General features: G+C 39.8%; 1 protein-coding gene and 1 pseudogene across 1 annotated transcript; one reads left to right on the top strand and one right to left on the bottom strand.

Annotated features, from left to right (window-relative positions):
• Positions 1-3,721: 3,721 nt before the first annotated feature.
• LOC117057701 (olfactory receptor 14A16-like) lies at positions 3,722-4,693 on the bottom strand. The gene has a single exon (XM_033168541.1). It carries the CDS (start codon positions 4,691-4,693, stop codon positions 3,722-3,724), a length of 972 nt encoding a protein of 323 aa, XP_033024432.1.
• A 6,844-nt stretch (positions 4,694-11,537) lies between these two features.
• LOC117057700 lies at positions 11,538-12,490 on the top strand (annotated as a pseudogene).
• Positions 12,491-14,586: the final 2,096 nt, after the last annotated feature.

The raw sequence follows: 14,586 nt of genomic DNA, 5'->3' as shown, positions 1-14,586 counted from the left end.
AATGATCAGATGGATTGAAATGGATTGATGGATTATTATTTGTTAATCCAGGCTTCACATGGAATAATGTGAAGTTATTCAGCATTCTGAATTTCTGACACAAAAGAATAATAGAATCATAGAGTTGGAAGATACTCCAAGGATCACCTAGTCCAACCCACTGCAATGCAGGACTATGCAGCCGTCCCATACAGAGATCAAACCAGCAACCTTGGCATTTTCAGCACCATGCTCTAACCAACTGAGCTGTCCAGGCTTGATTCACAGTATATTTCCAATACTTCAGAATATGTCTACCTGATATGTATACATCCTTCCTCAGGAACATTGGACTTCTTTTAGCAAACTTCCAAGGCTTTTCTTTAATGTAGAAAAGTCCTCTCCTTAAGATACTTCAGATGAGGAGGAATGTCCAAATTCAATTCCATTTTCAGTTTACATTAAATGCCAATATTCAGACTTACTATCACCTGTAGCCCTCCATGATGGAAATTATAAATTGCAATTCATTTAATTGTCTGAACATATCCAAAAATGTCAAGAAAATAGACAAACTGCATACACTGAAGTACTTTCTGCAATGCCAGACTCAAGAATACAGAGAAACCTGCATTATAAGGAGGAAAGACTATGACAGAGAGACAGGGAAAGAGAAGTGGGAGGGAGAGATTCATTATTTTCACATAGAGTGCAATTGTAAAGAACTAAACAAAAAACTAAACAGCTTACTATTTTTCTTCATATAATTCTTTCCACTTTTTCTCCTCCAGTGAAATTAAACGATTGGATATCATTCCAGCTGCACATGTAATTATATAAAAAAATACCCCTACACTAGGAATTATAAGGACAATGAAATTTGTCAGCATGGGGAGGAGATATTAATAACTCATTTCTGTTCCTAGAGATTTGGTTTCAGAGGAATTGAAAGCCTCTCATTAGTAGAGCTGTACAGAAACAAAATTATTTCAGATAAGACAATTCAAAGAAACAACAGCTCAGGATGGATATTTGCCCATTTTCAGAAGCACCCACAACAGGAACTGCATGTTTAATTAATATAAGGAACATAGAATTATGGAATGAGGTGTTTGGGGGAAAGTCAAGTTATCTCTACTCCTGTTCTCAAATGAGGAAGGTATCTTTATTTGATCCATCTATCCCTCTCCATTCATAGGACATGAATGGTGATAGCATTTTATTTTGGGGAACTGCCCTGAGACCTCCGGGCACAGGGTGGTAATAATAATAATAATATAATAATAATAATAATAATAATAATAATAATTTCAAAGAGGTAGCTGTATCTCATCCCACCACAAAACAGCTTCAACTGACCTACATCATTTGCTCCCTCATTTTATCCTCATAGGAACTGTAAGGAAAACACTAGCTAAGGCCAAAGGTCAAACAGTAAACTTTTTGTGTGCGTGGGAATTTGAACCTATTTCAATATGATCAAACAGACTTCCCCATACTGGTGCCCTTCAGATGTTTTGCGCCAACTCCTATCAGCCCCAACCAGAATATTCTAATGGTCACTCCAAAATAATACACAGGTATGGGGGAGGGGGAGAAGCCTGCTGTAAACAGAGGGTCTCCTGCAGATACCATTTCATCAACAGATCTGTTCCATTTGGGCCTTTAGTGTGGTGGCATTTACCCTGTGGAAATCCTTCCACTTATATATTAGGCGATGTCTATATTGCATTTTTTTTGCTTGCGTTGAAGACTGTCATCTTCTAACATGCCTTCTAAGTAGATAGTCTTGTCCTAGTTGGTATCTGTATTGGATTTCACAATATTTGTGCTAAATCAGGACTTCTTTTACCCTTGGTTAACCTTCCAGGGGTGAAATGCCAGTGATGGGTGCAGTCACCCCACACTCTCTCACACACAGAAAGAGAGGCACACATTTCAAAGAACACCTTCTTCTCAGTTGATTCATGGAGATGAGCTGAAGAGTGGGGCTATTTCTCCACTTTACTCATCAAATGATCACCAGGATGACTAGGGACTGGGTGCTGGTCTCATCCAAGCATGGAATCTACATTCTCTTCTGTACTTTTTTGTCAAATTTAGAAAAGTCTTGGCTAGGGCTGGAAAAAGGGGGGGGGCTCCAAATAGTGTGCCCTTAGCCTCCCTACTTCTAGATAACAGGAATTTGTTTTTCAGGCAAGAGTGATATCAAACCAGTATGGATTACACATACCATGAGCTTACATTTATAAGAATTAGAATGTCAACAAACAGAGCAAAAGTAAATTAAGATATAAAGAAAAGTAGTGTAAATGCCTCTTTACTTATGAACACTTCAGAATAATGTTGAGTTACAAAACATTTCAAACTTTAACATGTCTACAATACTCACAACTTCTGAAATGTACAGTATTTCAGGTGCAAAATATATTCTAAATTACACGGGAAATGTGAGTAATTAGGCAGCATTTAATAATTAAAAAAAACTAATACTCTAAATTTTACATCTTAAATATGTGCACATAGTGTAAACATCACAAAAAAATCAGTTCCCCATTGGGATTTACAAATACTGCACATTTATAGGAAAAAAACATGTGAGATTATTAATACATTAGACACAGAAAAAAATCCTTGTACTTGTGCGTCGTACGCTGTGCCTCTGCACTGGGAGCGGTGCGCTGCCAGTGGGCCAGCCCTGGGTGGGTTTGCTTAGGGCTCTCCTGCAGGCAGCATGCCGCTACGGAGCGCTGCGTGCTGCTGGCGGGCAAGCCCTGGACGGGCTTGCTCTGGGCTTGCCCGCTGGCAGTGCGCCACTATGGAGCGCTGCGTGTCGCCAGCGGGCCCCGAGCAAGCCGTGGAGCGATGCCGCCCTGTCCGGGGCTCACCCACCGCTGGGGAGTGAAACCACGCCCGCCGGGTGCTTCTGGGTTTGCCGCTCCGGGTAGCCAGGCGGCTTCCTCCGCCCCTGCTTAAATAAATGTCAGGGGTGCAATCTTTAGCCATTTAATTATTGAAGTAAACATAATTGAATTAAGTGGTGACTGTGACCAATCTTACATGTACAGAATTGCACTATAATTTTGCTAAACTGTGGAAGGGTGACTGAAGATAAATCCAGTCAAGACAAATAGAGAATTTTGTGTCTACACCCCCAAATGTATCCATAAAATCAATGATGAGTTTCACAGAAATCAGAGTTGAAAGTGACTTAAAATGTCATCTTGCCCAATTCCCTGCTGATGCAGGAAAACCACTTTTATAGCATCCCTAGCAGATGGCCATTCAGCATCTGCCTTAAAAAGGGACTCATTTTCATCACCCTTTGATATCACCCTATTTTACTGTCAAAGTAATCTTTCATCAAAATATCCTTTGTTGCAAATCAACCCTATTGGTGCAGGTCTTCTGATCTGAAGCAACAGAGAATACTAAGCTAAACATATGCAGCCGCTTCACCTACGAGGAAAGAAAACTAGAGAAGAAGAAGAAGAAGAAGAAGAAGAAGAAGAAGAAGAAGAGGAGTTTGGATTTGAAATCCCGCTTTTCACTACCCGAAGGAGTCTCAAAGCGGCTAACATTCTCCTTTCCCTTCCTCCCCCACAACAAACACTCTGTGAGGTGAGTGGGGCTGAGAGACTTCAGAGAAGTGTGACTAGCCCAAGGTCACCCAGCGGCTGCATGTGGAGGAGCGGAGACACGAACCCGTTTCTCCAGATTACGAGTCTACCGCTCTTAACCACTACACCACACCACACGAGGCATTCATAGAAGAGAGCCTCGAACCCAGTAGTTTTGACAAAGCATTTTTTACCTCCTTGTTTCTCATGCTGTAGATTATTGGATTCATCAGTGGTGGAACCATGGAATATATCATGGTAAATGCCAAATCCAAGTGTGATGGACTGTTAGAGGTGGGCTTGAGGTAAGCAAAGCAGCCAGTGAACACAAATATAGAGACAACAATGAGGTGGGGAAGACATGTTGAGAACGCCCTTTGCCTTCCCTCAACAGAGGGGATTTTCAGCACTTCAGTGAAGATGTGTACATAGGTTGCAATGATGAAGATGAAGCAGCCTAACACAGTGACAGATCCTAACACAATAGCTCCAATTTCAAAAAGGTAGAAATCAGAGCAGGCCATCTTAAGCAAATGTGGGACTTCACAGAAAAACTGATTGACCACATTGGAGCAAAAGGGGGAAGAAAAGGTACACCCAGTGTGTAAAACCCCACAAAGAAAGCTGCTGATCCATACTCTAATAACCATTTGGATGCAGGCTTGCATATTCATCAACATCTCATACTGTAGTGGTTTGCAAATGGCAACGTATCGATCATATGCCATCACTGTGAGGAGAAAGAAATCAGATATTAAAAAGAAGAGAAAGAAGAAGACTTGAGCAACACATCCTGTGTAAGAAATGTATCTAATATTTAAGAGGGTATTGGCCATAGATTTGGGCATAATCACTGAAACTGAACCAAGGTCCTGTATAGCCAAGTTCGTGAGAAAGAAGTACATTGGTGTTTGCAGGTGGGAGTCAAAGGCTACTGCAGAGATGATGAGAAGATTTCCTGTAAGTGCTGCCAGATAAAAGGCAAGGAACATGCAGAAGTGTAGAATCTGTAGTTCCCTTACTTCTGAAAATTCCATTAGAAGAAATCCTGACAGAGTGGATTGATTAACTATGCTTTGCTCCTTAGTATCCATGCTGTCTGTGGAAGGAAACAGGACAGGTGTTAAGAGGAAATTGAAACACTGTAAGTAGTGGACCTACAGTACTTGCACTTTTTATTTCAAAATAGCAATAATAGTTACAGCTATATATCATGTATTTTGGAAAAAGAAGTTATGCTAGGTCCGTACACCAAGGTAGAGGTATAATCTAAAATATGCAGATGGAAGCAACTTTAAAACTGGTAATGAGGCAGGGACAGGCAGGGAAAGAATATGTGATTGCTGTAACTGAGCATACATTGACTTAGATCACTTCTACTTCTTTATTGAGAATTCATGCCGATTTATTTGTCCAAATTTTACTGAAGGGTGATATAATAGCCATTGTTTATTGAACATTCATTCTGATTTGGTTGTTGGGAGGTGCACTTTCTTATTACTTTCCTTAGTGGGGGAAAAAATAGTAGAGCCCCAAATGCACAAAAATATTCATTCACCTGGGGCTGCAGTGTGGGTGCAGATGGGGTGGGGGTTGCCACACAGCACGGCCATGTCCAGACAGGGGAAATGACCACCTACCTGCATGGCTTGGGGAGGGGGGCAGTTGCCTAACACCACCCAACACCTTGCTGTGCCAGATCTTCAAAGTGGGCAGCCCTTATCCACAAACCAATTGGGGAAAGAGTATGGGGGGCTTCCCACCCCTGAGGTATTTGGGAAGGCAACCTGGAGCAAGCTGCCCTCTTGGTTGATTTGCCAGTATGTAACTAAACACATGAGACAAGCTAAAGACCTCTGTGCTCTAGAATCCTGTTCTCACAGTGACCAACCAGATACCAATGAGAAGCCTGAGTTGAAGAGCAACCCCTAGTTTTTACTGGTATTTAGAGGTAGACTGCTGTCTTTGACACTAGAGGTGGAACAGAGCCATCATGGCCAGTAGATGCAATTAGCACTTTGTTTCAAAAATTAGTCTAATTCTCGTTTAAAGCCACCCAAGTTCGTGACCATCACTACAATTTGTGGAAGTGAATTCCATAGCTAAAGGATACACTATGTGAAGAAGTGCTTTCTTTTGTCTATCCTAAATTTAACAACCTTAAGGTTCCAGGTATTGGTACGTATTGGTCCACTTTTCTGTATTTGGCAGTGCAATTCTGCAATCTCCTCCCCCCTCCCCAAAAAATACATTAAAAATGCATGTATAGTGTATATTAAGGAAAACTGCAATAAAAATGTACACAACAGTGAAAGTTAGTGGGGGGATGTACAAAGATATATTATGTTTGGGAAAGGTTCTTGTAAAATGTATGTACTGGATATAATCGTGTGAAAGTGAATATTTTAAGAAAAAAATGTGCATGGCAATTTTTTATGAATATTCATGCAGACTATTCAACAACAAAAACCAACACAAACTGATGTGGAAATACTGCAAAGAGAACTTAAGATTGTAAAAATGAAAAATGGAGAAAAATCTAAATTGAGAGATTCATCCATCCTTATCAAAGACTGTTTACCCATTCTAAGCAACTAAAATGAACTGTAATAATCTGTTCTGTTTGAGTTTAATTGACAATAGAGAGTGCTATGGGAAGGAGAAAATGTATGGGAAAGAAAAGAATGAGAGAGGGAAAAGGAAGGAGAGTGCACTGTTTTTATACTGAGAGCAGTTGACTACTAAGATCATAAGAAAAATGTAAGCGCCTAATAGCATACCGTTTTTTCTTCACAAATTTCTCTCAACTTCATATTCTCCCCCCTCCTCCAGTGGAAGTATTGAACATGTATCAGTTGAGCCATACATGACGCTTTTTTAAAACCCTGTGTGTGGATCTATGATGACAATATCAATTTGTTAATGTGGGAAGGGACAATCATGTCCCTTTTGTGTTCTTAGAGATCTGCTCTCTTGGGAATCCAAGCCTTCTCATTAGTAAGGCGTACTAAGCAAGGTTAATTCTTTTTTTCTTTTTTTTGCTAAAAATGGTTAGTAAAGACTGACAAAATTTCATGAGAATTACAGATTACAGGAATAAAGGAAGCTGCCTTGTATTGAATCAGACCATTGGTCTATCTAGCTCAGCATTGTCTACACTGACTGGCATTGGCTCTCCAGAATGCCTGAATGTTCTTGATGCTTTTGCCCTGCATTTAGATGCTATCTCCTCACACTGAATTGGCTTGTTAAAATAGTATCATAGAATCATATAAATGTAAGAGTTGTAAGGGACACCAAGGCTCATCTAGTCCAACCCGTTGCAATGCAGGAATCAAATACCTATTTGCCCATACAGCAGTTAAACCCATGACCTTGGTGTTGTTAGCACCAAGTCCTTGAAAAGGACTTCATTACCCTTTGACAAAACCTATTTTGCTGCCAATGCAGTGTTCCATAAAAATAACCTTTGTTGCAAATCCAACCTATTGGTGCAGGTCTTTCCATCTGGAGCAACAGACAAAACTAAGCAAAACATATCCAGGCCCTTCACATTTGAAGAAAAAAAACCTACAGAGGGCATTCATAGAAGAGTGCCTCAAACCCAGCATGTTGGGAATGTTACTGGTCTTCACCAGCAAATCCCTTTCACATTTCTTGGCATATCCTTTGCAAGGACAACCCCCAGCCCACCCCCCCATCATCACTGCCAAACCCATTCTAAGAAAGACCACAGGTTGGATACATATGGGCCTTCAATGGCCTCCACAAGATGATCCAGGAAAAAAATATTGAGCACGGCACCTGCCTTTTTTTAGAAACACAGATTTATTAAGAATTGGGAAGGGAAAGGTTTGGAGACACACCCCCCCCCCCCCAGATTGCCCCCACCGTCTGTGTTTCATGAGGAGACAGGGGAAAAAAAAGTGGAAAACTAATCAAGGACAGGGGCAGGACAAAAGATTGTGGGGTTTCAACTAGGACCACTTTATAATAACAACTTATGAATTGTGCAGGAGACATGGGTGCCAGCTCACGGGGGCTGAGATATTTGGGGCCCTCAAATAATTCTTGAGCTGGGGCTAAGTGCCCCCCCCCCCAATGTTCAGTGGGCAGAGGAGATTGAGCGTGGAGCCATGGGTTCTGTGACTGGCTTTTCCTCAATGCAGTTTCATCCGTGAAGCCATAGTGATGAAGTAGACTCCACACACAAGTATTATTTATGCATATCTTTTAAAAAATACTTTTTATTAATTTTTCATTAATAATCCAATGATAACTACATTAATACATTTCCAAATCATGCCCAATCTCAATACAAGCCAATTAAACAGTCTGAAGTAAACATTTTGGCTGACGTCCCATGTTCTGGCTGTCAGGAGTTGATGTTCCCTTGATCCTGCAACAATTCTTTTAATTAATCCAAATTCCACCATTCCGATCTAATCCTTTGTTCTTGCAGCCACTGATGTAATGACTTTCAATCATGTTTATATAAATCCATATCCGTTAGCTTGCAGAGGGAATTTATTTCCTGTAGCTGTGTGGAATATTTGTTTTCCTTCTTCTTTTGGTCATGTTGGAATCAGTTCTCTTTCCTCCACTGTGCCTCCCCGCTGAGAGCTAATTTGCAAGTATGCCACCAACTCTCCATCTTGCTTTGAAATCGAAAGTAGTCCAGGTGCGGCCACGACTTCTGAACCACTTCTAATATTTATCTCCTTGCTTTTAACGACCTGGTATCTCATCAAAACGGTAATACTGTAAATCAAAGTTGAGCTCTCTTTAATTGGCAATGTGCAAATCCTCATAAAATTCCACACAGTCCGTTCCTTCAGGCATTCCGTAAATAAATCCATAAATTCTTGTTATGTCCCCCTGCATTCCGTACATAGCTGTAATCCGTTAGTAATTTCAATCCAATGATAATTAATTAATAGTTGATTCTTTTTCAGCGAAGGCTTGCCAATTCATAGCACAGCAAGAAAAATAATGTAAAGAAAGAACAAAGGCTTCCCAATTGTAATGATGAAAGTCATCTCCAGATCAAAACCCTGGCACTCAGAGGCTGATTCATTCTGCAGGTTATCTCTCTCTCTCCTTCTTCCCAAAACACATCTGATTCTTAAGTACAAATTCAAATACATCTTATAAGAAACAGAAACCTCAATTCATGGCGACCACATTGGGGAGTTTCCAATTTGTGCAGCACTATACCTTCAGTGTCCCTGCCCTCGCATTCCATTGGAGCAAAAGGCAGTAATCGGATGATACATGCAGGAGAGCTCCCCCCCTGCCTTTTTTGGGGGGGGGGGGGCTTGCAAGGATAATTACTCCCAGATTATCCTTAATTAACTGCACAGCTGGTGTCCGCTAACACAAACACAGCTGTTCACCATAGCAGCTCCTCCAGAAGTCTTATTTATGCATATCAAGTCCAATACAATGCATTTATCTCCCTTGAGCCCAAGAGAGGGTCTTCTTGCTTCTAAAACTCCTTTCAAGCAGTTCATAAATTATAGCTTGTCTTTTGTCACCAACTCCTCTGGGCAGTGTGTTCTTGGAGTCCCCATGCTCAGCAAAACAATGACAAAACAACCAGCCAACCTTCAACTTCCACACCTCCTATCACTACCTAAGACACAGACAGGCTCACTTTTATAGGGACTTAACAAATTAACAAGGCAATGATTCAGCATTTCTGTGACCTTAATTGGAGTCACAAAAATTTGCAGTGGTCACATTACATTACATAGGTTTTCTTTCCCCAAAATACAATTATTTGTAAAATAATTTTACAATTAAAATACGTTTTCTAACAAATACTAACAAAAATACACTTGGGCATTTAGTCTGGTGGAGGGGTGGCTGGGTGATTACAAGAATAATCATGTAAACATGGTCCAAAATTTGCTTGTCAGTTTTGCAACTGCATTTGTTCCCTAGAAAGCAAGGTGATGAATTTCTGCAGTTTTTAATGTCCTTGATATGTGTGTTTTGGAGGAGGCTGACATTATCATATTAAACATCTTGGATAAGCCTCTCCCCCACACCTCCCAGTTGTAGGTAGGTAGGTAGGTAGATAGGTAGGAAGGAAGAGAAAAATACTTATTGCACTTCCACCTTTTTGCGCTATTAAAAAGGAGAGGCACACCTGTAACCCATTTCCTTTTTGTGCCTCCCTTGTTCTCCATAGCTTCACAACCCCTTTGTTTTGTTTTCATTCACTTTGAATAGAACTGTACACTTCTCCACAGAATGTCAATGGAAACAGTGATTGGAGGATGACCTTGTAGAGAATATCAAGGCCCCTGCAAAGGAAAGGGGCAGAATGGCAGCAAACCAGAGAGACCAAAACTATAAGTGGAGCTTTGAAGAAATGAAAATGTTTCATTATTTTGCGTTCTGTTAAGTGGTTATTATACAGTTGCTTTATCTTCAAAGGCTCTTGTGGCTAGAGCCTTGTAGATATCCAAAACACCCTTGTGGGTATGTCCATGCTACTCAATTTCTGTTTTAATTTCTCCCTTTGGGTCTGTGCTGCTACATATGCAGATTTCTGAAATCTGAACAGGAGCAGAGATAGATCAATCGTCTCCAAATAAGCACAGTGATTGCATTATGTCAAAAGGGCATTCTTATGAGAAATTAACAGGTAAGTTAAGGTTTGGAAATGATTTTCTGGTTTTTGTTTCTCTAGTTAATTCACTGAAATCTAAGTAAAATTGAATAAATTGTGAATTTGAACAGTTATAGTAGGAGATAATTCAATGAGGAACTAGAAAACAAACATGCAGCTTACTCATGCCCAGATTTCATCAATTGCTATTGAAAATATGTAGATTGATTTTAAAGATGTATTTACTAGTCTTTAGTCACAGTGGTGTGACAGTAATGCTACAGTCTCCCCATTAAATTTTAAACCATTCTAGATTGTGAATGCAGAGGACCTGCAAATTGATAAGAAACTGTGATTCAAAAATTTAAATAAAAAGGAAGAATGTACATTGTAGGAAAGAAATGTGGCAAATGGGATTTGAAAAGCAAAATAATACATTCTTTTATACATTCAATATAACCAGCTAATTCAATGAACAAATCACACCATAGAAAATACAGTTTTCCTTGTTTCATGTACTCTTCTCTCTATTGTTCCAATTATATGTCTATTCTACTAGTACAGAGATGGGAAATCTGTGGCCCTCCAGATTCTGGAGTCTGCAACTCCCATCAACCCCAGTCACAATTGTAAATGGACAAGGTTTATGGAAGTTGTAATTCACCATCTTAATGGTGCCTGGTTTGCCATCTCTGAAATCCTGATTTGCTACTTAAAGTATAAGCATAAAATATCTAGGAACTGTTGGAAATACAACTGCAGGGATCATTCAGCTGGTAACTCAAGGGTTAATTCTGCTGACAGTGATGGTGGAGAAGGAGATGTTGTGTACCTACCCATCAGAATGGCATGACCCTTGCTGACATATCTTGAGTTATTGTCTTGTTAGCTCTGAGGGAGCTTTCCTCTGTATGTTTGTTGAAGATCTGCCTTTTCTGTACAAGGCTTGACATAAAAAACACAAAATCTATCTGTGTGTGTCCCCCCTCCCCCACTCAAATTATGCACTGTTTTTGTTTCATTTTATCTCTGGACTCTATTTTATTTATTCAAGTTGTTCTGCTAACAGGGAAGACCCTCCATCTCCCAGGCACAGACAAACTGTGAATTAGGAATCCAGAGCATGTCAAAGTCATTCAGTTAGATAATGTTCTTCTCCCCACCACCATATACAGATATAGCCACGCTTACGCATCTCTACTTTACACTTTGTGTTTTACCAAAACATAAAAGCTCATAGTGGGTTTCCTAAACACACAATGGTGACAAAGAAACTCGCAAAATCTTTGTTTTCTTGCCAACATTTCCTCCTATTCTCTCCACAGAATATTTTCCAACCAAAGGAATGGTAAACCAAACATCTGTGACAGAATTCATCCTTCTAGGGTTTTCTGATATTCGAGAGCTCCAGATCTTACATTTTGTGTTGTTTCTCTCTCTTTATTTAGCAGCCTTAATGGGGAACTTCCTCCTCATCATCATCACCATAGCCCGAATCCAACATCTTCATACTCCCATGTATTTTTTCCTGGCTTTCCTATCCTCCATTGATGCCTGCTACATTTCTACCACTGTGCCCAAATCCATGGTCAATTCCTTGATTAATGTCAATGTGATTTCATTCTCTGGCTGTGTCACCCAGGTTTTCTTGGTTGTCACATTTGCAGGGGCTGAGCTGTCTTTTCTCACTGTTATGGCTTATGACCGTTATGTAGCAATCTGCCACCCTCTACAATACATGTTGATTATGAACTGGAATGCATGTCTTCAAATGGGCATGCTGCTTCGTTGCTCAGCAGTCTCCTCAATGGTGTGGTCCACACTGTAAAGCACATTTAGGTTACATTTCTGCCGGTCTAATGGATTGAACAATAGTTCTGTGATATCCCTCAATTATTTAGGATATCTTGTACAAATACGGAAGCCAGTGAGCGCTTCACTTTGCTAGTGTCTTTTGTGTGGGTTTGTTCTGCTTGTTTGCTTGTCTTGGTGTCCTACAGTTATATCTTCTCTGCAGTGTTCAAGATTCAGTCAGCACAGGGGAGGTATAAAGCCTTTTCCACCTGCATCCCACATTTGACCATATTTTCTTTGTTTGTTTCTACTGTTATGCTATCCTACATGAGACCAAAGGCTTTGTCCTCTCCAATCTCTGGATTTGTTGGCTGCTGTTTTGTATGCCATTTTGCCACCTCTGATGAATCCCATAATTTATAGCCTGAGAAACAAAGAGATCCAGGTGCTTTGCGGAAAATGTCTCAGAAAAAAATAGAAATGAATTTGCCTGGTGACCTCAAAAAACCTTTTCTAAGAATAGATGGAAGACTATTAGGGGTTGTATCCAGTATCTTTCACATTTAGAGCAGAGTCATTGACATGAATTGACACAACAAACTTCTGACTATTAATTTCAATGGGGCTACTTAGAGTAGAACTTAGTCAACCCTTTGCTAATAATTATTTCCCTATTTAAAATATTTGTATACTACCTTTCTACCTAACCATAGGGGCTCCAAGGTTGCTCATCATTCTATGATAAATGTCAGTTCGCCTAAGCATACGGACATTGCATCCATGAATGGAGGCAAAGATTGTTCATGGACACCCCATCTCAACATCCTTGTGCACGAAATCCCTCCCACTGTATCTCCAAGCTGCAGTCGGCATCCACACCCATTTATCTTAATGTGAATAGAACACCTCGCTCACATGATCAAGTACTCTGCTTTATCGGGGTCTCCATTGTGTAGAGCATTATATTTGTATATATAAAAACTGTTAACCGGAGGCCTGAGCTCATGTTTAAAGTGACTGTGGCGTAGCAGGCTCTCAGCAGCCTCCAATTCCCTGTTTTCAGTTTTTGTGTGCTTCCTGGAACAATACAAGAAGGAGCCATAGTTTGGCTCCCAACTCAGCAAATTGTTGCATGTGAAATGAAGATCTCTCTAAGAAAGGATTTTATAAGCTTTGCTAACCCAAAGACTACACGATCCTTTTTGTAAAGAAACCAAGTACTTTCTTTTTAAGATGTTTGGAACCTTTTTTCTTCTTCATTTTACTCCCAGTGCATGAAAAATTGTTTCATGCAACTGCTGTAAACTCTGTGAGTAAACCACAGGGGGTGGTACTGGGTTTGTTGATGTTGTTGTTGTTTTTTATTTTTGTTGGTTTTATCTTTTTATTTTATTCTGTAAACCACCCTGAGACCTGTGGGTATATGGTGGGTATATAAAGAAGAAGAAGAAGAAGAAGAAGAAGAAGAAGAAGAAGAAGAAGAAGAAGAAGAAGAAGAAGAATTCACTTATTTGCAAAGCTAAGTGTTTGTGATTCATTCTAGCCTGAGTATTTTTCTTTTTTTAAAAAAAAGATTTTATTGGTTTTCCACACAAACAGAAAAACATACAACAACACAATTACAACAATAAAAACAAACATACACAAAAATACAACTAAATTGGAATACCAATTCACTTTAAAAAAAAGTCTTCTTTCAAATCTTCTTGGGGGGCTTCCCCCGTTTCTCTCCTTTGCTTTCAATTCTATTTACTTTAATAACTTCCCATCTCCCAATCTATTATCATCAGAACATCCAAATATAACTTCTTATAGTAAACTTACTTCATAATACAACAATATACTTCTTAGATTAAATCTTAAATCTTATTTTACTTAAACTGCTGCTGATAAACAATCACATATCTCTTCACTAGTTCAAAATCATAAATTTCTTAACACACTGTCTTCAGGTACCATGGTAAGCCGTCCTAAATTATATTTTAATATTTCACCCTATCCCTCTTCTAACCATTTTCCTTCGCCTCGGGATCACCACCCAAACATCTCTCCACCTCCCTCCAACATCATTGTCCAAAGCATCTTCTTTCCTTTTGCACCAAACATCAAAACATAATCCATAAGCTTCCTCGCAGAGAACTCCAGGAGCCACAAACCATCACCTTTCAGCATCTCCAGTTCAAAATTCGTGTCTTCTTGCATTTCAAAAATCTTTTTGCCTTCATACCTGGGCTCTCACCCCAGAAACCGGATATAAATCTTTCAACCCTGGGTCTCTCACCCCCACAGGATTTTCCAAGTTCATGGAGTTGCGTAGTCGCTTATTATGTTTCTCAAGCGCTCCTTCCAGTTCCCTAGCAAGGTTTTCTTCCAGTTTAACAAAATTCTCAAGAGTCTCAAAAGTCTTTCCTGTTGCATAAAACTTTTCTTCCAGATTCTGCTTCAATAGTTCTAATTTCCGATTTAATAGTTCGGGTTTTAAAAGAATTATCCTTTGATCATGGGTCATGCCCGGATCTAAGACCAGTTTAAAAACGAAAGCAAGCAGGGTAGAAGCAGACAAAGGGTATCAAG

This window comes from Lacerta agilis, chromosome 14 (genome assembly GCF_009819535.1).
Source record: "Lacerta agilis isolate rLacAgi1 chromosome 14, rLacAgi1.pri, whole genome shotgun sequence".
Taxonomy (NCBI): domain Eukaryota; kingdom Metazoa; phylum Chordata; class Lepidosauria; order Squamata; family Lacertidae; genus Lacerta; species Lacerta agilis.
This window is presented reverse-complemented; position numbering and strand designations above follow the sequence as displayed.